The sequence below is a fragment of the Triticum dicoccoides genome, chromosome 2B, assembly GCF_002162155.2.
Source record: "Triticum dicoccoides isolate Atlit2015 ecotype Zavitan chromosome 2B, WEW_v2.0, whole genome shotgun sequence".
NCBI lineage: Eukaryota > Viridiplantae > Streptophyta > Magnoliopsida > Poales > Poaceae > Triticum > Triticum dicoccoides.
This window is the reverse complement of record NC_041383.1, coordinates 125744968-125769629: the sequence shown is the minus strand read 5'-3', so window position 1 is coordinate 125769629 and position 24662 is coordinate 125744968. Positions and strand designations below refer to the sequence as shown.

Below are 24662 nucleotides of genomic sequence, written 5' to 3'. Positions count from 1 at the left end.
GTCCTTGAATATTACATTTGGGTGCCTTGGGAATCCCCAAGCTTAGGCTCTTTCCACTCCTTATTCCATAGTCCATTGAATCTTTACCCAAAACTTGAAAACTTCAACCACACAAAACTCAAAACAAAACTCGTAAGCTCCGTTAGTATAAGAAAATAAAACCACCACTTAGGTACTGTAATGAACTCATTCTAAATTCATATTGGTGTAATATATACTGTAATCCAACTTATCTATCCTTGATACCACTTAATACTAGCCATAGATGCATCAAAATAAGCAAACAACACATAGAAAACAGAATCTGTCAAAAACAGAACAGTATGTAGTAATCTGTATCAAACATATACCTCTGGAACCCCAAAAATCATGAAATAAATTGCTAGACCTGAGTAATTTGTCTATTAATCATCTTCAAAAAGAATCAACCTAAAATAACTCTCCAGTAAAAAATGGCAGCTAATCTCGTGAGTGCTAAAGTTTCTGTTTTTTACCGCATGATCACATAAACTTCACCCAAGTCTTCCCAAAGGTTCTACTTGGCACTTTATTGAAACAAAATCTATAAAACATGATTACTACAGTAGCATAATCACGTGGAAACACAAAAACAATAAGAGTAAATATTGAGTTGTCTCCCAACAAGCACTTTTCTTTAATGCCTTTTTAGCTAGGCATGATGATGGCAATGATGCTCACATAAAGGATAAGAATTGAAACATAAAGAGAGCATCATGAAGAATATGCTAGCACATTTAAGTATAACCCACTTCCTATGCATAGGGGTTTTGTGAGCAAACAACTTACGGGAACAATAATCAACTAGCATAGGAAGGTAAAACAAGCATATCTTCAAAATTTTAAGCACATAGAGAGGAAACTTGACATTATTGCAATTCCTACAAGCATATGTTCCTCCCTCATAATAATTTTCAGTAGCATCATGAATGAATTCAACAATATAACCAGAACCTAAAGTATTCTTTTCATGATCTACAAACATAGAAAATTTACTACTCTCCATATAAGCAAATTTCTTCTCATGAATAGTAGTGGGAGCAAACTCAACAAAATAATTATCATGTGAGGCATAATCCAATTGAAAACTAAAATCATGATGACAAGTTTCATGGTTATCATTATTCTTAATAGCATACAAGTCATCACAATAATCATCATAGATAGCAACTTTGTTCTCATAATCAATTGGAACCTCTTCCGAAATAGTGGAATCATCACTAAATAAAGTTGACAACCTTCCAAATCCACTTTCATATTCATCACAATAAGATTCAACATCCTCCAAAATAGTGGGATCACTACTTCCTAAAGTTGACACTCTTCCAAACCCACTTTCATCAATATAATCATCATAAATAGGAGGCATGCTTTCATCATAATAAATTTGCTCATCAAAACTTGGGGGACAAAAAATATCATCTTCATCAAACATAGCTTCCCCAAGCTTCTGGCTTTGCATATCATTAGCATCATGGATATTCAAGGAATTCATACTAACAACATTGCAATCATGCTCATCATACAAAGATCTAGTACCAAACATTTTAATGCATTCTTCTTCTAGCACTTGAGCACAATTTTCCTTACCATCAGACTCACTAAAGATATTAAAAAGACGAAGCGTATGAGACAAACTTAACTCCATTTTTTTGTAATTTTCTTTTATAAACTAAACTAGTGATAAAACAAGAAAAAAGGATTCGATTGCAAGATCTAAAGATATACCTTCAAGCACTGACCTCCCCGGCAACGGCGCCAGAAAAGAGCTTGATGTCTACTACACAACCTTCTTCTTGTAGACGTTGTTGGGCCTGCAAGTGCATAGGTTTGTAGGACAGTAGCAAATTTCCCTCAAGTGGATGACCTAAGGTTTATCAATCCGTAGGAGGCGTAGGATGAAGATGGTCTCTCTCAAACAACCCTGCAACCAAATAACAAAGAGTCTCTTGTGTCCCCAACACACCCAATACAATGGTAGATTGTATAGGTGCACTAGTTCGGCGAAGAGATGGTGATACAAGTGCAATATGGATGGTAGATAAAGGTATTTGTAATCTGAAATTATAAAAAGAGCAAGGTAGCAAGCGATAAAAGTGAGCGTAAACGGTATTGCAAAGGTAGGAAACAAGGCCTAGGGTTCATACTTTCGCTAGTGCAAGTTCTCTCAACAATAATAACATAGATAGATCATATAACAAGCCCTCAACATGCAACAAAGAGTCACTCCAAAGCCACTAATAGCGGAGAACAAACATAGAGATTATGGTAGGGTACGAAACCACCTCAAAGTTATTCTTTCGGATCGATCTATTAAAGAGTTCGTACTAGAATAACACCTTAAGACACAAATCAACCAAAACCCTAATGTCACCTAGATACTCCATTGTCACCTCAAGTATCCGTGGGCATGATTATACGATATGCATCACACAATCTCAGATTCATCTATTCAACCAACACAAAGTACTTCAAAGAGTGCCCCAAAGTTTCTACCGGAGATTCAAGAACGTGTGCCAACCCCTATGCATAGGTTCATGGGCGGAACCCGCAAGTTGGTCACCAAAACATACATCAAGTGGCACATGATATCCCATTGTCACCACAGATAAGCACGACAAGACATACATCAAGTGTTCTCATAAAAGACTCAATCCGATAAGATAACTTCAAAGGGGAAACTCAATTCATCACAAGAGAGTAGAGGGGGAGAAACATCATAAGATCCAACTACAATAGCAAAGCTCGGGATACATCAAGATCGTGCCATAGAGGGATCACGAGAGAGAACATGAGAGAGAGAGAGAGATCAAACACATAGCTACTGGTATATACCCTCAGCCTCGAGGGTGAACTACTCCCTCCTCATCATGGATAGCACCGGGATGATGACGATGACCACCGGTGAAGGATCCCCCCTCCGGTAGGGTGCCGGGAAGGGCTCCCGAGAGGTTTTTGGTGGCTACAAAGGCTTGCGGCGGCGGAACTCCCGATCTATCTTGATATATATGGTTTTAGGGTACATAGGGTTATATAGGCGAAAGAAGTCGGTCGGGGGGGTGCTCGAGGGGTCCACAAGACAGGGGACCACGCCCTGTAGGGGGGCGCGCCCCCTATCTCCTGGGCTCCTCGAGGATCTTCTGACTTGATCTCCAAGCCTCCAGGATGATAATCTTCCAAAAAATCACGATGCCGAAGGTTTCATTCCGTTTGGACTCCGTTTGATATTCCTTTTCTTCGAAATACTGAAACAGGCAATAAAACAACAATATGGGCTGGGCCTCCGGTTAATAGGTTAGTCCCAAAAGTAATATAAAAGTGTATAATAAAGCCCATAATCATTCAAAACACATAGTAATATAGCATGAATGCTTCATAAATTATAGATACGTTGGAGACGTATCAGCAAGCCATTCGTCGCGGATGCTATGCTTAAAGGCCGCTAGGGCTTCGGCATCCGGACAGTCGACGATCTGGTTCTTTTTAGTTAGGAACCTAGTCCAAAATTTCCTGGGTGACTCTCTGGGCTGTTGAACTATGTGACTTAGGTCATGGGCATCCGGAGGTCAGACATAAGTACCTTGGAAGTTATCGCGAAAGGCATCTTCCAAGTCCTCCCAGCTGCCAATTGAGTTTTCAGGCAGGCTGTTCAACCAATGCCGAGCTGGTCCCTTGAGTTTCAGCAGGAGGTATTTGATGGCATGAAGATCATCACCACGGGCCATATGAATATGGAGAAGAAAATCCTCAATCCATACCGCGGGATCTGTTGTTGCATCATATGATTCGATATTCATGGGTTTAAACCCTTCTGGGAATTCGTTCTCCATTACTTCATCGGTGAAGCAGAGGGGGTGTGCGGCGCCTCTATATCGATCCAAGTCGCGACGTAGCTCGGATGGAGTCCGTCTGCGGTTTTCGGCCTGGGCATGATTATGCTTGTCACGTCCGGCTAGATAGCCGTCGTCGCGCGTCGGGGCACGCCCCCGCGATCCGTAGATCGATCTGGTCTAACCTGCTCTACTGTCCAGGTCTTACCGCAGGTCATATGTATATCCCCAAGCTGTTATATCTCTACCTTTACGGCGAGGTAGTATGGGCTGGTGTTTGAGTTGCCATTTTGTCCCGGCAACGAGGTGGTCGGTCAGCCGCATTACGTGTTGATGGTGCGGGCTCGAGGGCCTCGCCGTCAAATTGGGGTAGCAGTTTACGCTTTGGATAACTTTTGGTTGGGCGCTCGAGGCCGTATTCCTCGGTTGCTAGGACATTAGTTCATCTATCGTTGAGCAGATTTTGATCAGCTTGAAGCTGCTGCTGCTTCTTTTTCAGGCTCCTTGAAGTGGCAATTAACCGGCGCATAAAGCGCTCCTGCTCGAGAGGTTCCTCTGGTACGATAAAGTCTTCATCACCGAGGCTCACCTCGTCCTCGGAGAGTGAGAGATAATTACTGTCCTCCGAGTCTCCGTTTACGGCCTGTTCGTCAGGGCTAACTTGCCCATCTTCCCGATCGTCCTGTTCGAAAGTTGGCTCGACGGGGTCTTCTTTGTCTTCGGCATCGTCTGGAGTGTTGTTGTCTCTTGTGTCGGTATTGCTGTCTTTTCCACGGCGTGATTTAGAGCGTTGTCGCCGATGTCGGTGCTTTGGCTGTGTCTCAGGAGGTTTATCCTCAACTGGATCTTCTTTATCATTGTCGTTAACCTCTTTGGGTGTGTCCACCATATACACGTCATACGAAGAGGTGGCCGTCCAGTGTCCGGTAAACGGCGGGTTTTCGGCCTGCTCCTCTTCGCCATCGTCGTCCAAACCGTCAATGTCTTCGGAGCCGTAGTCGAGCATGTCAGTTAAGTCCTCGACAGTGGCTATGAAGTGGGTGGTGGGTGGGATGTAAAATTCCCCGCTCTCAGCCCCTAGTCCGGGCTGGGCGTAGTTCGGACATTGCTCCTCTGTAATGATGAGGGATCACATCAAGTCCAGAGCCTCGCTTAAAGGAGAGGTTTGGCCAAGGAGAAGAAAATCCGTGGAGTACGGCGGGAAAGAAACTCCTTGGCCGAGCTCACACGATGCTGACTCCGAGGGTTCAGAGCCAGTGTCTGGAGAAGAGTCCGGCTTCGTGACGGTTGCCAGCGACACTACTTCCTCCGGCTCTCCAGTACTGGGCTTAGTGGCCGCAGATAGTCCGGCAGGCTTAGTAATCCCGTCTTCGGACCTGGCGATGCGCTTCGGATCTAAGGCCAGAGCGAAGGTTGGGGTCGCGAACCCTTGGAAGATCAAGTCTCCTTGGATATTAGTGACATAGTCCAGATTTCCAAAACTAATCTGGTGACCAGGGGCGTAGCTGTCGATCTGCTCTAGATGGCCAAGCGAGTTGGCTCGTAGTGCGAAACCGCCGAACACAAAGATTTGGCCGGGGAGGAAAACCTCCCCCAGGGCAGCATTGTTGTATATGACTGATGGAGCCATCGAACCTTCTGATGACGATGCAACGAAGAGGTAATACCCTACTTCCTGCTTGATTGATCTTGATGAATATGAGGATTACAAGAGTTGGTCTACCACGAGATCGTAATGGCTAAACCCTAGATGTCTAGCCTGTATGATTGTGATTATGATTGTTTCTACGGACTAAACCCTCCGGTTTATATAGACACCGGAGGGGCCTAGGGTTGTACAGAGTCGATTTACAAAGGAAGGAATCTACATATCTAAATGCCAAGCTTGCCATCCACGCAAAGGAGAGTCCCATCCGGACACGGGAAGAAGTCTTCTGTCTTGTATCTTCATAGCCCATTAGTCCGGCCCATGTTACATAGTCCGGACGCCCGAGGACCCCTTAATCCAGGACTCCCTCACCCTCAACTAGAATAAATATCTTCTAAAAATGGAATAAATATGTCATCTTATTTAGTAAACACATGGATAATGCTTTTGGGAATTTAATTTAAAATATTTTTCCTACTCCAAATATGGACCTTAGTACTGTTCACCTTGGTCACCATCTCATTTCCCCGAGTAGGAAGAGAGCTGCATCCTATAGCTTTATATTAACAAGTTTAAACCTAAACCACATGCAGGTAGACTGCCCCTCATTAAATTAGTTTTTGCTTCTTTGCATGTTTACTACATGTCAACTATTCTCTTGAGCAAATGTAGCATAGCAAAACTTGCTTAATTGTAAGAGAATTTTGGTGGGTTGGAATCTAGAAAGTGAGTCCAATCCTATTTGCTTTAGAGCTTGGGAGGACATTTTTAAACCTATGCATGATGCCGTGGGGGTATTAGAGATTTGTCCCTTATGAATAAAACTATGGCCGCTTGGAGAATTATCAATAACCCTTCCTCCTTGATTGCCAACATCCTTAGAGCCAAATATTTCCATAACTCTTCTATTTGGAAACCTAACTCTTCTGCTCCCAAGTCTGCTTTTTAGGCCTCTATTATTAAAATTCTTCCTCTTATGCTCAAATCTTGTCAACTTCCAATTGTTAATGGCAACACTTGCATATGGACTAGTCCTTGGTGCAAATGATGGGGAAACATTCATGATCATCTTAAGCCGAATTTGGAGGGGGCTATCCTAGCATATTGGCAATCTTTGAAAACCCAATTCCAAACTTTGGGATGAAGATAAGCTCCTTGCTAGCTCTTACTCCGGTTCTTCCCCAGGCACAAATTTGCCTAACTGCCTACAGGTTTGTCAGCCTATGTTGATGCGGCATTCAATCCTGTTGTGGCAGCAGACAAAGTTTCTCTTGGAGTATTTCTAAGGAATGAGCTTACTGGTCATTCAATTTTCATACAAGTGGTATCCATGAATGTGCATTCGGTTTTACAGATTACTTATTGCGGCAGCAATTGCCAAGACTTTGAATTGGAGCTCGATTTCCTTCTTCTATTGCAGGACACTAGTTGAAGCCATTGAAGCCAAGAATTTACTTGAACACCCAGGACATTGGAAGATCAGATAATCGGTGATGGTTGCTTTATAATATAAAGCGGGAGTAAACCCTTTTTCATCGTTGGAGGATCAGACCAGCTCTAGCAGATTTCTTCAACCTCACCTTTAGCCTCGGGTCTTGTAGGATCAAGCACATTCCTAGGCTCAAAATTCTCCTACCTCATTCTCTAGCCAAAAAGGCTTACTTTGCACCTTCTTATCCAGCAAAGCCTATGGATGTAATTCCAAAATGGCTTTTGAAGCCATCTCCTTTCCTATGGGGAAACTTCTTTCTGTACATTATTTAGGTTGCTAAAGAATAAAGATTAGCCCTCTTTGAGGGCTTTTGTTGCCAAAATAAAGTTGAATTCTGGAGAAGAAACAGAGCACGAGGTCCGGGAGGTCGCGACACGGCCGGATGGGACGGTGATGGGGACGTCGCGTCGGTGGTGCATAGGGCTGCAAGAAAAGCTCGAGGCTCGTGAGCCGCTCAAGAACAACTCGTTTTTTGACTCGACTCGAGATCGACTCGAAAAGAAACATGCTGAGTTTGAACACTTTATGTAGCTCGACCGAGAAACGAGCCGATCTTGAGCCAATGTTGGCTCGCTCGATTTTAGCCCGATAGCTCGGCAAAATATCATTATGTTAAATGATCATGCCATATATTAAATGGAAATAAGATAATTTATTACCATATATGTTGTCCATAATTTTTCTCCATTTTATTTACCAACGAACATGGAAACTTAATTAAGTGCAGAGAAGATTTAGACCTAATTATGGCACATGGTCGACTATGTGTTAAATATCCTATATTTTTGGCAAATGGTTCCCAACATATTTACCTTAATTTTTTGTTATTCATCCATAGATTTATAATTTTTACCATCTCAATTAGCTCGAAACTAGCTCGAGATCGATTCGAGATCGTTACAAACTGAGCACGAGTCATGTTCTACAGCTCGATCATGAGCTTCACTAAATTTGGGCTCGCTCAAATTTTCATATTAGTTGAGCTGAGCCAACTCTAACTCGCTCGATCTCGATTTGTTTGCAGCCCTACTGGAGTAGTGGTGCATGCGTCGAAGAGGGTTCGCGGTGCAGGTGGGTGGTTTTTTATTTTTCTCTTATTGCCGCTAGGATTATAGCATCCGAGCTCGAGCCAAGGGCGCAGCTGCCAGCTGCAGCATCTCCGACGAGGGCTCACCATGACCACACCGGAGGCGAAAACGGCGGCTTCCCAGCTGAAGGGGAAGAAAGGCATTGACTGGTTCAGGTTTGGTGATTTTATGGTTTCAGCTCGAGGGAGAAAACAAACCAAAGCCGTTGGACTCTGGATGATTCTAATGAAATTTCAAAAAGAAAATCAATCACCTTATTGTTAGTCGGCCCCTTATATTAGCTTCTGAAAGTTTAATGAAATTTCAAAAAAAAAAAAATCTTTCGCCTGATTGTTAGTCAGCCCCTTATATTAGCTTCTGAAAGTTTCAAACTGGAGCATAGAAGCGAAGATCGTCTGTCGCAGGAAAAAAGGTTTGACAAATGGGCAACCGTGCATTTTGGAGACTAGGGTCGAACTATTATGACTGCACAATTAGGTAGATTTTGATTTAAAAAAAGCGGCCAATAAGAAAGTAATTGTTGTCCAAAGCAAGTGACAGTTCTGATTGATCCTACCCTCCTTGGGGATAACGCAGTTTCAAGAAACAAGGTTCAAAATACAGCTGCAGTCCAAAGTGTACTGAAAAATTGATTATATGGACCACAGTCCATCATGCATGTATGACAATTGGCTTCATCATTTGTCACCGTTGACGAAAGGAAACTTGTCGACAAAAGGAAACTTGGAACAACTGTGTAAAATTGCCAGTCATATGTAATCTGTAACAATGTTGATTGCAAAGTAGCGATATAGTAAAACGGAAAATATGGTAAATAAGGCGGATTTGTCAGTGGTGAGAAGGCCCTCACGTCGTCCTCACGTCGATGCTCCTAGTCAGAAATTTCAGACAGACGAGAAATGTTGAACAACCTTTATGGCTAAGAGATGTTGATGGGCCATTGACTTGCAAAGAAATACTGGAGTAGTATAGTCATCCAGCATAAGTGCAAACATGAAAAATTCTACATGCCTAGAAAAAGCATTCTCCTCCAAACATGACAAATTCTACATGCCTAGAAAAGCATTCTCCTCCGGGAGGGTGTTATTTATACCCCTCGTTATCCGGTCTCGTACCCCGGACCTCCCAGCAGCAAGTAAACACTAGAACACTACGATGTCGAATTACAGGAGCTCCCAGCAAGTGGAGTATACAAATACTAGCAGTGGACCAATCTACAGTCATGACTACTGGTAACTATAACCCAGAACTCATCAGCGGCCATAAACTTCAGCAAAGAGTCAGCTCTTGTGATTTGCCTTGCCCATATTCACACCTTCCATTCAGTGTTATGTCTGTTAATAAAGAAAACCAACGTTCAATTAGATTAGCAGCAGAAAACTATAACTTGAATGGGGTTGTGTAGGTGTCTATTGATATCAAGCACCCAAAATTATAAACTTGTATGTAGTGATATATGTAGAGTAGTAGTAGCGGTATACTGACATGGCAAGGTTCACTACAATGCCGCTGCAACTAGACCACGTAGAGGTATTTTTAGATCAGGAGTGGGAACGGAGAACAATTGCGACTCAGCATATAAAGCGTAATACTTCCTGGTCCGCATGACAGACTAATTTGGAAAGGCTGAGTGCTTCAAAGGTGCAAATTCAATGTAAATGGTAGCTAGCTCAAACTAGCCACTGAATTGCACACCCGATGGTTAAAAAATGGCCTAATCGGTGGTTATTCCACATATGGAAACCATCTTGAGCTCATAAGCCCCGCATATGCTCATGAACTACACTATGAGGACCACTGGACAGAGCAAAGCAGGGCAATCGACATCCACGGGGCACGAAAGAATGATATGCATAGGAAACTAGTTGGCGAAATTACTTTTTGCTTTTCGGGGATACGTAGCAGAATAAGAAAAAGTCAATGGAACTAATGGCATCATGTAGTTTGTCTGAATGAAATATATTTGTCATTATGCAATCATCCCCACAACAGTAGTATTCTTCAAGTTTTTTGCACAAGAAGCACCAATAAAATTAGAAATAAACATATGAAACTATCCACAATATTTCTTGAAAAATGCTTATGCTAAATGAATCACTTTTTAGGAATAGCTGAAGGGACACCGAAACCCAACAAAAGGGGAGAATTTTCACTACAACGTCAGCATGTGTCCTCCAAAGGCACTTCTACAGAAATGACATGGAGTAACACCACATGCAAGTAGAAAGTAGCTACAGGTTAAGGGAAGTGTCGACTACTCTACATATCACAATCATGCTACAAGCATAGTTTACCGACTTGAATAGTTGAATTGAGATTCTGTTTGCTATCTTCACTGAAACAAAGCACTAAGTTTATCCATAACATATAAAACAAGGCAGATAAATAACAAGATAATGCAATTAAGTAGAAGATACCCGACAACCCAGCCCTTTGAAATCTGATACCTACCATTATGGTGGATTTCGATGAATAAATTGCTGCCCAATCACAATAATCCCAGGAATGACTGGACATTAACAACGCATACTAGGTTTTCACTGGTGATCTATCAGTAGTCATCTGGTTGGTCAATTGACGACTTGAACCAAAGAAGGTCAGTACTAAATGTAAATATCTAATATCATTTTGATGATCAGTTCACAACAAAGGCACACAGTAGAACTGTGGCAGTTGGCCACTCAGCATAACTGAAGATTGAGGCTAACCCCAATGTTTGTCATCAATGCAAATATGCAACTACCAGAAGGAATAGGAAAACCCTCATTGGTTTAAGATATTACAATACTCCATGTTAACAAACAACAATCAAGGTTCCTACAGCTAAGAAAAATGATTGGGGAACTGTTTTCATGTTATTAGGAGACCAATAATGTGCACAAGGTATGCACATTAACTGAAAATAATATGGCTTCTGGATATAGGGAAAGGTATATACCTCAACAGTCTGCAACGTGAGTCATGTTTTTCTTTGACATCTGGTCCTCCCTCCAGTTACTCAGTACTACAGCTGGAATGACCACAAAGCAAGGTATCGCACTGGAGCCAAATATCCCCACATCCACAATCACAGAACCAATCTTTTTCGACATCATGCATTCCACCAGAGAACCAGCTAAAATTAGCAGGATGAAGGGCGTTGACGCGAACGTTCCAAGGACTGCGGTGCGGGGAGGAACGCCCCTAATCAACTCCTGGTTGAAAGCTCCATGTGCTCTCTGAGGAGGACAACAATTTCAACAAAACCACAACGAGGGACATGAGTATGGAATGGGCCGAAAATTGAGCGATGCAGATGAACTCACATGAAACACTACACTACATTTCATTCCTATTCCCATCAGGACAACTTGATTAGAATGATGGACATGTGAATATTGTTGATGTATTAATCTAGGATAGCTGGCTGCCTATCTAATGCCTCAGTTCAATCGAAGGAAATGCTACAGGTGCTTATTTCGACGATACCTTTAGGAACTCTGAACCGGATCCAGATACAGCCGCAGCCACGTAGAGCAGGAACTGGCCGCACAGCATGACGGCGCCAAGCGCTTGCAAGACAAGGAAGCTGGCCTTCAGAACCACACCTGTGAGCGCCTGGAGAAACACGGCGGGGGCGGAGCCCTCGGCCCAGGCGCGGCCCCCCGCCACCTTGGTAGCCGCGGCCGCGGAGATAACCCACAGGGTCGCGAAGACCAGGTAGGGGAGCGCTTCGGCCGCGACGAGGAGGACGCGGCCGAGCGCCAGTGTCAGGGCGAGGACGACGCGCACGAGCGCGAGCACCACGACGACGGTCCCCGCCGGCAACGGCGGCGGCGAGGGCTTCACGGCGGCCATCGGATGGGAAGCCCTAGCTCCTCGAAGCTTCGACGCGGGCGGAATGCCGGAGTGGTTGGGGTTGGCGCAGCTAGGGGACTGGGGTTTGTGGGAAATGGCCAAATGGGGATTGGCGAGGAACAGGGGAGGGGGTTTTGCGGCGAGCTGTCCCGCTTCCGGGTTCTGTTCTAACCCATTTCGCCTAGTGGATTCGGGTTCCAAACGGGTATGCCGAAATGGTGAGCGCCCGATTCTTTTTCTCTTTTTTGCGGTTGCCCGATTCTATCCTGCCCAGCGCCCCAGCTCACAATTAAAAACACACACACACACCCTCTCTCTCTCTTACTCCCTCCGTCCGAAAATACTTGTCGTCAAAATGGATAAAAAAAGATGTATCTAGAATTAATATACATCTAGATACATCCCCTCTATTCATTTTGATGACAAGTATTTCCGGACGGATGGAGTACTTTAAAGCAAACTTATACATGAACAATAGCCAAGTATTAACACTTGTACACTTTAAACACACATAAAGCACTAGAAAGTAGTGCTAAAATAAACCAGATATATTAGTAAGAGTATTAGTAATGAGCTTACGTTTCGTCTCGTCAGCAAAGATAACATTCACACGTTGCTAATTAATACTTCAAACTTTACAAATAAAGTGTGTATCCGTATACTCCCTCCGGTCCTAAATATAAGTCTTTTTAGCCATTTCAAATGAACTACAACATATGGATATATGTAGACATATTTTAGAGTGTAGATTCGTTCATTTTGCTCTGTATGTAGCCACTTGTTGGAATCTCTAGAAAGACTTATATTTAGAAACGGAGGGAGTATTTTTTAAAGGATCGGATTATCTGGCTTGAATAAACGACTTATCCTACGGTGTCTTCTATTAGTAATACCATATCTTATACCGTATCCTTTCAGTCGGAGTCGGGTTTGGATCGCATTGTGTTTGGATGTTGAAATTATCTTACAGCACCCTATTAAAATGGACTCGGAAACAATTTCAGTCGAAATTTATCCTAACCACTTTAACAGAAATGATTGTATGTTTTGCATATCGGTCTGTAGTGTTGAAAATCTGATGATAAAACTTTGTCGCTAGCAAGAAAAGGGTTTTTCAAGTTAACGACGCCAATATTTCTTAGATGGGTGAAATTATTATGATGCCACAAAAACAGTTGTGCCAAAAAATGATAACTATGGTTGATTTTATTGCTAGTTGGAAAACTAGATTTGGAGGGCGCCCTACAAATTTTTTGGTCTAATCTACCTACCCTCTTGGTGGGATAACGCTATTTCAAGAAATAAATTCACATCAGTGTTACAGTTCAACGTAATTTATACAAAAAAATAAGTGTTATGAACAATCGATCATGCATATTGGACAACTGCATTCACGTGTTGCCATCGTATGGAAAAATGAAAAACCCTAGAAGAACCACATAACAATGCCTATAGGCCATGTTTGAGCACCGCCCACACTAGGCCATGTTAAGTAGTTCTAGGCTCTAATTTGGGTGCATTCTTTCGATGCAAGCAATCCGAAGAATACTGCTTGCCAACATGAATCAAAGGCAACATAAAACAATACTTACACTAGTAAACCTTTTAATTTAGATTCATGATCACAATCGCTTAAGATATGAGCTCCGCCTACGAAATATCCAAGACAAAAAAAATGAACATACTCATACTCCACAAATCTGTAGATTGGTAACATCAGTGATCGCTACAAACATAATATTCTACAGTAACTGCCACAGGGTGCTCTTGCGAAGAAATGGTAGTCATCGGACATAACAATACCAACATGGCAAATTCTATATGCCTACAAAAGCATTGTCCTCTTGGAGGGTGGTATACCCCTCACCGTCTGGTCATATATTCCAGGCTTCCCAGCAGCAGGTAAACACTTCAACGCCACAATGTCGAATTACGTGAGCTCCTAACACATGGAGTACTCGATACTAGCAGTGGATCAATCTACAGTCGTGAATACATGCAACTAACTAAATAAAATCCAGTACTTATCCACAGCCATAAACTTCAACAAAAAGTCGGCTCTTGCATTTGTCTTGTCCATCTTAACACCATCCATTCCGGGTTATGGCTGCCAATAAAAAAAACCAAAATTCAATTAGATTAGCAGCATATACAAGTACTTAAATGAGGATATGGAGATGTTTCTCAATATTAAGCTACCAAAATTATGAACATGTGTGTATTGATATATGTAGAGTAGTATTATCTATTATGCCAATATGTTAAGGGTCACTACCATGCCACTGCAACTACTAGACCAGCGAGAGGGATTTTGAAGATGAAGAGTAGAGTGGGAAGGGCTGTGTGAACCTCAGACCTGATGGAGAATACAACGACTGAAACTCAACATATATAGAGCGTAATTCTTCTTGCTCCGTGTAACAGCCTAATTTGGAAAGGCTGCGGGCCTCGAAGGTGCAAAATCCAATGTACATGGTAGCTAGCTCAAAATGGACTTCTGAATTTCAGCACAATCGATGGTAAAAGATGGCCTAATCCAGTGGCGTACCCAGGGGGTGTGCTAGGTGTGCCATGGCACACCCAGATTTTTGGAAATCATTTTTTCACCATGTAAAAATTAGCTTATTTTGAAGGTCCATGCAAGCTAATTGAAATACACTTAATTTTTTTAAAAGTGTGCACACCCTTCATTTTATTTCTAGGTCCGCCACTGGCCTAATCAGTAATTATCCCATATATGGAGACCATCTTGAGATACTAACCCCATATATTCACATGCATTAGACTATGAAGCATGGTGGACAGAACAAAGCATGACAATCCACACTCCACATGGCACAAAAGAATGGTATAAACAATGGAACTAGTGGCATTTGTCATTATGGAATCGACTCCCCGACAGTGGTATTCTTCAGTTTTATTGCACAAGAAACACCAATATAATGGACGCAGTTGTTCTAGTCTCGAGCACACGTGAGCTCGTTATCTACGCTGCTGGTTCGATCTTTGGGATTCGGTGCATTAAATTCCTGTGCCCTGTTGGAGTTCGCCCATAATTAAGTAAAACCCGAAATACAGGAGACATATGGGCTACGTGGGCCAGGACATGTGACGGGAAGAAGTCACCATGAGGCGCGGGATACTCAAGCCATGGCTCGGGACGTCAATTCCGTTGTGATCCGTGGATCAAAAAACATGCTTTACATCATCTGGCTCTGCTTAGTAGTAAATGCTGTAGGGACGTCTGGCTGCACAGCGGAGTTGTTGCTCAAGAAATACTCAAACGGCGCAAGGAAATGGAGTTCTTGTTACAGCCGATTAAAAGGTGCTGATTTAGCCATGTGAAATCCATTGATTTACACAGCCGTTTCTATCCAATCTTTCGCATCATATAAGATTTGGTGGAGCAGGACCACGGGGGTGGAGGTCAACGACAACAACGTCGGCATGGAGCCGCTACACTACCCTGTGGTGCAGCCAACCGGAGATCTCCTGACGCCCATGGATGCAGTGAGTGTGGATGGCCAGATCTGTACCGCATAGGTGCCTGCCCAAGGAGCGGAACAGCCACAAGGATCTGAGGATTCTATTGATTAGATTGACCCAAAAACTCCAGCGTTGATGCGAAGGAATGGTTAGTGCTACAGTTGTAGTATTGCAGTGTTCCATGCTGGATTTCAGATTCATAGATACTCTGCCAGTGATTTCAGATTCATATATTGCAACCACTGGCAGTTGGTGTAGCTATACTTCAGATTCAGAGATATAAGATATATATTGATGGGGGAGTGTTACACCCTGAATGTTAAGTTACATGTCCTGCAAATGGAATTGGTTTTGGTAGCTATTGTTGTACTCCCTCCGTCCCAAAATAAGTGACTCAAGTTTGTACTAAAGTTAGTACAAAGTCACTTATTTTGGGACGGAGGGAGTATGAAATAATGGTATAACCTATGCCACAAGACAAAAGCAGTGTTGAATGTCAATTGACAAAAAATTGCAGCAAAAAAGGAACGAATATGGGACAAAATTTAGTTGTGGCAGGAATGATGTGTGTGCTCCGGTACCGTGGTAGAGAGATAGTTTGTAATCGGTTAAACGATGTGATCACTAGATTCTAGGTAGTATGCTAGTTTGAGAATTTGCTCATGAGCGCTGTTCCATGCAGGGTGAGGATCAGGGCTGCTGCACCAGGGAGCACACCCTGTCCTGGCCGCATCAGTGCATTAGAGAAAGCAATCTATGGTTTTGCAGAGAGCCCAGGCGAGAATGTGATAGTGCCCGCAATAGGGATAAGTTTTGATTCCCTGGGCCGTGGCTCATGACGTCTGTTGCTTACCTGATCCATGGATCAGCAAACACACTTTCCGTCTAATGGGGGACAGAGATGGAGTAAATGGGAGAATGGTTGGTAGGTGCTAAAAAACAAAGGGATAATGGTTGGTAGTTGGGATCGTATCCTACCTTCGGCGGCTGCATTTTTCCAGTACCAATTGCGGGCGCGTTGTGGATTAGGTTCAGGCGGCAGGCGGAGAGGCACGCTTACACCGAAGGTGAACATGGAGTTCCTGATGCAGCCGTTTCAAATGTTACTCACTTAATCATTTTGGGCATGCTGTATACTTGGCTGTGCTTATCGGTCCTAGTATCAATCCACCCATAACTCATATGGTTGTGCAGAGTGACGGTGTTGGAGGAGGTGAACAGAAGGGAAATTCTGATGGAGCCACTGCATTATCTATGTGTCGTTGTAGTGGGCGTCCATCAACCGCTGCGGACGCCAGCATTAAGCGTCAAGGGTCAGATATGTGCGCCGGGCGCCGTGATGAGTGCTGGAAGGCAAGAATTCCCACATGGGCCTATACGTCCTGGGCTGTCAATCTCAAGGCAAAAGGACGGGAGCGATACCGTGCGCACCGGTGCTTGTGCACAGAAGAGCACTTCCGCAATATAATTCACAGATAATCATATAAACTATCAAAAATATTTGCTAAAGATTGCACTTGCGAAACAAGTTACTTTGAGGATAAAGAAAGAGACAAAAATCTTACTAGAACATCAACATGTGCGAATGCACTTCGATAAAAATGTCATGGCACAACACCACATGCAAGTATATATTAGCTGTGAATTAAATGAAGATCTGTTCTATAGTAATACCATCATAGTTAAATGGAATAATCAAATTAAATTTCTATTTGCTATCTTGACTAAAATAAGACAATCAATTTTATGAAACAGATAAATAGGCAGATAAAATAAGACAATAAATCTATATGTAACAGATAAACAGGCAGATAAATAACTAGTGCAATTAAATAAAAGATACCCCAGAACCCAGCCCTTTGAAATTTGAGGCCTATCACTTACGGTGGGTTTTGAATGATAAATTCAAAGCTTCCCGGTCATAATAATCATGGCAACGATTGAACATGGACAATGCATACTAGGTTTCCGCTGATGATATCTCCGTATGGATCTGATTGGTCAAATGGCAACTTGTTTTACCAAAGAGATCAGTGTTAAATGCAAATACTTTTAGGAAAGCTAACATCTATCAACAAGCCGAGTAACCAAACTTTCTTGTAGGTCTAACTGGGATGTACAACAAAATGGTTTGGTATAAAGTTATCAACACCAAAAAGTGTTACTCAGTTACACGTATAAATGATCGCAACACAAATAGAAAAACTCGCAAGTTATCAGGATCCATGAAACTAGGAACAGCATGCTCATAGAAAACATATAACGTGGCACCAATATGTGAACATAGAAGAGGGCGGGTATATACCTCAACAACACAACCACATAACCCTCTACTTCATCTTCATCCTCCACTGCCTCAGTATCATAGTGGGTAAGGTGACGAAACAACATGTTGCCATACCACCCATTAACCCCACATCCCTCACTATTGAACCAATCCGTTCCCTCTGACATCCTTCCACACCCAACAGACCCACCACCTTATCATAATCAATTGCGAGCAGCATGAAGGCGGCCGAAACGAGGACTCCAATCATGGCAGGGTCCTTGAGCATCGAAAAAAAAAGGAAAATCAGTACAAGATCATATTATATGCTCTGAAGATAGACAGGCGCAGAGGCATTTACATATATACGGTAGCCGCTTTTGAATTCAGGAAAACAATGGATCTCAATTTCTAATTTGGAATTGGCAACTTAATTTAAACCGCACACATGTAAAATCGGTCGGTTATTTATTTATTTTCGAAGCAAATCGGGTCATACATACATATTCGAAGGCGCAAGGGGAGTTCTCCCGCGATACCTTGTTGGCGTCGGTGGGGTTGTACACGGAGCGCGAGGAGCGCGCGCCGACGAGGAACGTGGAAACGGGGGTGAGACACAGAACGATGTAGGCGCAGACCCAGGACGCTGCCCAGAGCGCGGGGGGAATCTCGAGCTTACCCAGGGCAAGACGCGCTATGACCAAGGCGAGGTACACCGCGCAGATGACCCAGAGCAGCCCGCAATGCAGGAAGATGAGCGCGTCGAACCTGGCGAGGAACAAACGCCTGCGCGCCGACGCCGGCATCTCCGGCTCGGGGACGGTCATGGGGGCGGAACCCTAGGCGGCAGGCGGCAGTGGGTAGGTTGGGTTTAGCGGGAGTGAGGAGGAAGACGGGGATCGCTTTGGGGGTTTCGGCCGGAATTTCCTATTTGACGCTCTCTGCGTCAAACTGCCGGCGCTTCGCACAGGCAGCCACGAGATGGGCCGGCCCACTTTTGCGTAGAAAGTGCACCTGCTCCAGCCGGTTTTGGGAACCTTCCAGAAGGTTCCCTGAACCGGTTTTTATCGGTTTTTCTGTTTCTTTTTTTTATTTTTCGGTTTCTGTTTCTGTTTCTGTTTCTTTTTCTTCTTTCTTTTTATCGTTTACTGTCTCTTTTTTTCTTTTTCAAGGTTATTTTATCTTTTTATAAAAAAAATCATGTTCGAAAATTGTTCTTGCTTTTAAAATACATTTGAAATTTCAACAAATGGTCCTTTTAAAAATTATTCATAAATTCAAAAAATGTTCGCGATTTTTAAATAATGTTCTCATTTTCCAAAATTGTTGCTAATGCTTTTCTTCAAAATTTTCACCACTTCCCAAAAAATGTTGGGCTGTTAATTGTTTTTCCCATTTTCAAAATTTGTTCGCAAATAGCAAAACATGTTCATGTTTTATTTTTTTCGAAGTTTTAAAAAATGTCTCAATTTCATAAATTGTTCACAAGTTTTAAAAAATGTTCATGTTTTCAAATTATGTTCAACAGTTTCAAAATATGTTCGCATGTCCAAATTTTGTTTTCGAATTTGGAAAAATGTTCCCGTTTGAAGAAATCTTCATGTTTTCTAATTTTTTTCTTTTCTCCAAAAAAATTCATTTTAAAAAAAAATTGTTCAGAAATTTGGAAAGTGTTATGTCTCCAAATTTTGTTTTGGAACTTTTCATGTTTTTATCATTTTCGGAGTTTCAAAATTTTCTAATGTTCCATAAATTGTTCACAAGTTTTAAAAATGTTCATGTTTTCAAATATTGTTCAGGAGTTTCAAAATATGTTCGCATCTCCAAACTTTGTTTTGAATTTGGAAAAATGTTCCTGTTTCTTCTAAAAAAATGTTTTTCGGAAATCTATTTTTAAAAATTTGTTCAAAAATATCTTCACCATGTATTTTTAAATATATTTTTTTGTTTTCTTTTTAATTTGTCTCCTTTTCCTTTTCAAGTTTATTTTTCTTGTCGATCTTTTTTGCAAATTTCAAATATCGTTCAAAATTTCAAAAAATGTTCTCATTTTGAAATTTGTTCACAAATTCCAAAAAAAATTTAGAATTTCAAAAAATGTTTGTGGTTTCAAAATTTTGTTCACAATTTCAAAAAAATTTCTTGTTTTCAAAATTTGTTCACAAATTAAAAAATTGTTCGGGGAGCTACAAATAATGTTCAGGCTTTCAAAGTTGTTCGGAATTTAAAAAATGTTTCTTTTTCAAAAAAAATTGTTCACAAATTCAAAATACTTTTGTAGTTTCTATTTTTTGTTTATCCTTTTCGAAAAATGTTTGAAATTCGAAATTTTATTTGTGTTTTTAAAAAATGTTCACGTTTTAAAAAGAAAGATTTGGAGCTTCAAAAAGAAACTCTACCTTGGCTTGTTCGTGTAATTACAGTACACAGCCTGGTCGCTACAGTACATCTTTGAGCTGCCCTCTCCTTTGTGCTTTTAGAATTCCGCGGTGTATATCAGTCACCAACGCGTTCTCAGCACGAGTGGCTAGCGACATGCATTCAGTAGCAAGAGGTGGCGAGTTCGATCCCTCACGGGGCACTCTATTTTTTAGCTACCGCATTTGTTCCCTCGCTGCAGTGCTGCGAATGGGCCGGCCCACTCATTGGCGCCCCCTGTGCGATACGACAGCAATTTGCCGCAAAATGCGACACATAGGACGTCCCGTTTCGGCCTTCGGGAAGCGAAGGGGTCGATTCCAAAGCTGGCCAAACGGGCCAGCCCAGCCCGCGAGTGCGCCGGCACGGCCCGCCATGGGCCAGGCATAACACGGGCTAAACTGGTCGTGCCTGCGCATGCGGGCTGGCACGATATGGCCCATTTATTTTATACTAGGAAAAGTGCCCGTGCGTTGCAACGGGAGAAATCCTTGAACGCTCCTAGCTACCCATTTAATGATGCTCATACTGTCTATCTATTCACGACGAACCTGATCAATCCCACGACGATGTGCTTTTCATCATAAGCACAACGCAGGTGCGTCGCTACAGAGTAAACGGTGAAGAGTGAGTCATCTTCCTCGTGTGTTGGTGACGGGTGCCAGCGGTTTTAGCGCGGCGGGTTTGCGTCATGCGGCATGTGGTGGAAATCGTGAGGTCTTCCTTGTTGATTTGGAGTATATAGTAAAAAGACGGTCATATTGAGCTTGCCATGATCATACTGGGCACTATCAAACTGTAGTCACATTGGATCAAACTGTAGTCACATTGGCATTAGAAACATATAGATGACTGGATGCAAAGGTAACAGAAAATACACCGATCAAAATAGCTACTTTTTTTTATGTTAATGAGTTGCTGCAGTTCAATGATAGCGTAGCAGATCTTGTTAATATGAGAATTTTACTTGACTAACCGCTTCCTTGCCCTGCTGCTTTAGTAAAGCATGTTGATGGATCGCACCTCAGAGCCCTTGACGACCGACCATGTTCCTACATCCTGTGCAATTTTGATCAGTCGAAAAGTGGAAAAAAGACATAGTAGTCTAATAGATTGGTCCACCGTCATCTTAATCTGCATGCATGTAAGGTCAACCAATTAATGCAAGGATGTTGTTCATGTACATTTTACATGAGTCCATGGTATATAAGAATCTTGCCGACATCGGGCTCCTTCTAGACGAAGACGGAGTCGGGCAGCGCTACAACGACAGACGGACATTAGACTGACTCGGACTCGGTGGCAGGAGATGCCATGGCTGCCTCTTGAGGCCTGAGACGCGTATGGAGGAGTTGCTGGCTGCCCTGACCTATGAAGGCGGTGGTCCGGAGACGATCGGTGCGCCGACTCAATTGGGACAATGGCCTACAAAAGATGAACCCCGACCGCATCAAATAGGACGGGCGATAGGCGAGTACAGCCTCAATGGGCGATAAGGATTGGATGGATGTGTTGTAGCCCATGAAATAGCCGGCCAATACACGGAGTAGATAAAAACAGAGGAAGTATAAGATAATGTTACACGTTCATTTTCGTGCAGTACATAGAAACTATTTTTTAATTGGCCTCATGGCTACCGCGCTTAGAGCAAGAGAAGTGTAGATTCGACACCAGCAAGCTGTTTCCTTTAATTAGCTCCTCACCAAATATTTTTTTGAACACAATATAGACGAAAGCGCTCATATATACGCGCATACACTTTTCTATGAACGCACACACGCACATCCTATCCTATGAGCACCAAATATTGAGACATATAATTAGCATCCATTCTCTCTCTTTCCTTTGTCCTTCCTTCTCTGTTTTTCATGCAATTAGCATCTATTTCCTTTCTCCTTGTTGCCTTCTTTGTTTTTCATGCAATCTTTCCCTCGCATGGGAAGGGTGGCGACCAAGGAACAAACCGGGACTCTTTGGCATCGCCCTCGCGTAGCCTCTGAGTACCCGGGGCTGTGCTCGTCGTCGACGCTGGCGGACAGCGACGGAGGTGGTTCCATGTGAAAGATGACCATGGAACCGACAACGACGGGGCGAGCTCCGCCGTGGGATAAGCATAGACGTTGAGCAAAGCCGACATGTGCAAGCGGGGCAGCGGGTGTCGCGCTGGCGGGGTGCGGGGAGGGGTCGAAGACTATGATGGAGGACCAGCGGCCGGGAGGCGGCGAGCCTGTTGGTGTTGCAGGAATGCGGAATCGCTAGAGAATGGGAGAAGGTATTGCGTGGTGTGGTAGTAGACATGGAGGATGGAAGGCGCTGTAAAGTCTGGCGGGGAATGCGTGCGACGGTCCTTTTATGATGTCGCATCGTGTGCAATCAAATCAGACCACGTCCTAATTTGATTAAAAAAAGAGAGATCACGTCCTATTTGTCTAGCATATTTTCCATACAAAAACACAGTAAGTTGAATGGCGATTTTCTGGGATGGATAGGAACAAACTCAAATCATCAGCACGGACTCTCCTTTAATAGTAACGATTTAATTGTTAAGAAAGTAGGGATCATTGTGTTAGGAAAGTTGAGATTTGAAACTAATTAGCAGAAAACTGGATTTTATTGTTTGGTAATGTGCCATTGGTTCCTTCCGGTTTGTAACGTGGCTAGTTAGGAAAGTTGAAAAGATTATGAAAGTTTTTATTGGAAGGGTACAAAACCAATATCAAGGGGCGGTGGCAGAGGTGGGTCGAAAAAAATAGGACGAGATAAAAGCGGACAAAACAATAGTGGACGCAATCCTACCAACTGATAAAACAACATTAAGCAATAAATTAATCCATTAGGAGTAGATTTTCAATATTTCATTCACTCTTAATTATTACATTTGATAATGTAAAAATAACATCAAGTAATAAAATAATCAGTGTTCATCCGAATTTTTTTAATCAACGCTAGGACGCATATAGCCATCCAACAGCACTCGGTGCAATTTTTCTAGTGTTTGGTTTGTGCGACGCTGGATCGTGACGGTGCTCTCGACTCGCACACGCGTCAACTGGCTGCCACGTGCTTTCGTGGGACCCGCCCACCGCCCCCGGCGCATCCGCTTTTCCTTGCCGGTCGAGTCGTTCGACCCCATTTTCCTCATCGCAGCTGGTCCTCCTCATTTTCCCTATTTTCCTCATCGCAGCTGGTCCTCCTCCTCTCCTCTCCCCCATCCACCTCACATCACCACGCAGCTATGCTCTTCCTATCCATCCAGCAAACGCACACAAATGGCTTGGCGTTGCCCCCCGCCACCCCCAACCTGGAGTGCGCGCGGCCGTCAAGACCAGAGGACGCCATGGGCGCCTGCCTTGGAGCTCCCCTGCCATGGACCTGATCTGGCCGTCAACTCGCCACCCCATGCGTGCTCCGAATCCGGCCGATCCCGCGCCGCTCATGCCCTGGTGGCCCTGCCGACATCGTCGCCTAGGTGAGCAGCAGCTGCACTGCGACGTTGCCCGCCTCCTGTCTCCCTCTCTATCTCTCCCCTATCTCTCTCTGAACCCTCTCTATTTTCTTCAACAGGAAGACCACCATGCCCGCTGCAGGAGCTTCGAGCCGGATCTGGCCCCTCTCCGACCTCCCTCGCCGTCCTTCATCCGTTCCCGATATCCTCCCGGCGCCAGGAGCTCAGGCGAGCGCCGCCACAAGACCCTGCCTCCTCTGCCCCGTAGCCCGCCATGGAGGTCGCCGCCTCTCCCGTCTCGATCCGTCTGCGGCCGGATCCACGGCGGAGCAGCCGAGATCCGCCGCCCGTTCCGCGACGCCTCGGCCCGCCAAGGCCAGCGCCGAGGCCGACAAGGCGCGCAGGAAGGCCAAGGCCCTCACCAAGCAGCGGGAGGACTTGCGGGCTAGGCTTGCCTACCGCAAGCACGCCCGCGAGCTCACCTCCATGCCGGCCAAGGCCACCGCTGCGACGCCAGTTTTTTTTTACGAATAGTTTCCCAGATCCACTTAATAGGGACTGCGGGTTGATTTCACGGAAACAGAGGGACTTTTTTGCAAAAGTGACGACGACGTACGACCAGAAGCACTCCGTGCTTTATTAGTAGGGAAAGATATACAGCTAAAATACAGCCCAATAAGCCTAAAAACCAGCTGAAAATGTGCAGCCCAGCGTGTTAAACGGGCCAACGTGCCAGACTGTTTACTAACCTGGGCCTAGAGGCGCAGTACGTGGGCCGACACGACACGGCCCGCTAGCCGACCCGTTTGGCCAACTTTGGTCGATCGGGTCCCAAACGGGTCGCTACAATGTGATTACGGTCCAGGTCAGCTGGATTTATTGGAAAACTCTTTAAAACACTAGAGTGGTCTTTTCTACTCCCTCCGTTCCTAAAAATTTGTTTTTTTAGAGATTTCAAATGGACTATCACACATGGATGTATATAAACATATTTTAGTCTATAGAATCACTTATTTTGCTCAGTATGTAGTCACTTATTGAAATCTCTAGAAAAACAAATATTTAAGAACGGATGGAGTATTCGTTAATCGCCCCTCAATCTTATCCTCTTACGAAGCTCTCTCCTCCACACGT

At 43.6% G+C, this 24662-nt stretch overlaps 3 protein-coding genes across 3 annotated transcripts; 1 reads left to right on the top strand and 2 right to left on the bottom strand.

The window, feature by feature from the left end:
• Positions 1-9003: 9003 nt before the first annotated feature.
• LOC119367346 lies at positions 9004-12021 on the bottom strand. Its single transcript, XM_037632882.1, has 3 exons — positions 11545-12021; positions 11015-11294; positions 9004-9410 (listed from the first exon to the last, which is right to left on the bottom strand). Exons 1-2 carry the CDS (start codon positions 11911-11913, stop codon positions 11016-11018), a joined length of 648 nt encoding a protein of 215 aa, XP_037488779.1. The 5' UTR covers positions 11914-12021; the 3' UTR covers positions 9004-9410; position 11015.
• Positions 12022-13582: 1561 nt separating this feature from the next.
• On the bottom strand, positions 13583-18552 carry LOC119367345. Its single transcript, XM_037632881.1, has 3 exons — positions 18205-18552; positions 17705-17945; positions 13583-14020 (listed from the first exon to the last, which is right to left on the bottom strand). The coding sequence occupies exons 1-2, from the start codon at positions 18490-18492 to the stop codon at positions 17730-17732; spliced, it is 504 nt and encodes a 167-aa protein (XP_037488778.1). The 5' UTR covers positions 18493-18552; the 3' UTR covers positions 13583-14020; positions 17705-17729.
• A 4698-nt stretch (positions 18553-23250) lies between these two features.
• LOC119367344 lies at positions 23251-24616 on the top strand. Its single transcript, XM_037632880.1, has 2 exons — positions 23251-23552; positions 23648-24616. Exons 1-2 carry the CDS (start codon positions 23353-23355, stop codon positions 24060-24062), a joined length of 615 nt encoding a protein of 204 aa, XP_037488777.1. The 5' UTR covers positions 23251-23352; the 3' UTR covers positions 24063-24616.
• Positions 24617-24662: the final 46 nt, after the last annotated feature.

Coding starts and splice junctions, on each gene's coding strand:
- LOC119367346 (XM_037632882.1), bottom strand. CDS start 11,913: ATGGCCGCCGTGAAGCCCTCGCCGCCGCCGTTGCCGGCGGGGACCGTC. Junction 11,295..11,544: donor CCGGTTCAGAGTTCCTAAAG/GTATCGTCGAAA, acceptor TGTCCTCCTCAG/AGAGCACATGGAGCTTTCAA.
- LOC119367345 (XM_037632881.1), bottom strand. CDS start 18,492: ATGACCGTCCCCGAGCCGGAGATGCCGGCGTCGGCGCGCAGGCGTTTG. Junction 17,946..18,204: donor ACCCCACCGACGCCAACAAG/GTATCGCGGGAG, acceptor TCGATGCTCAAG/GACCCTGCCATGATTGGAGT.
- LOC119367344 (XM_037632880.1), top strand. CDS start 23,353: ATGGCTTGGCGTTGCCCCCCGCCACCCCCAACCTGGAGTGCGCGCGGC. Junction 23,553..23,647: donor CTGCCGACATCGTCGCCTAG/GTGAGCAGCAGC, acceptor TTTCTTCAACAG/GAAGACCACCATGCCCGCTG.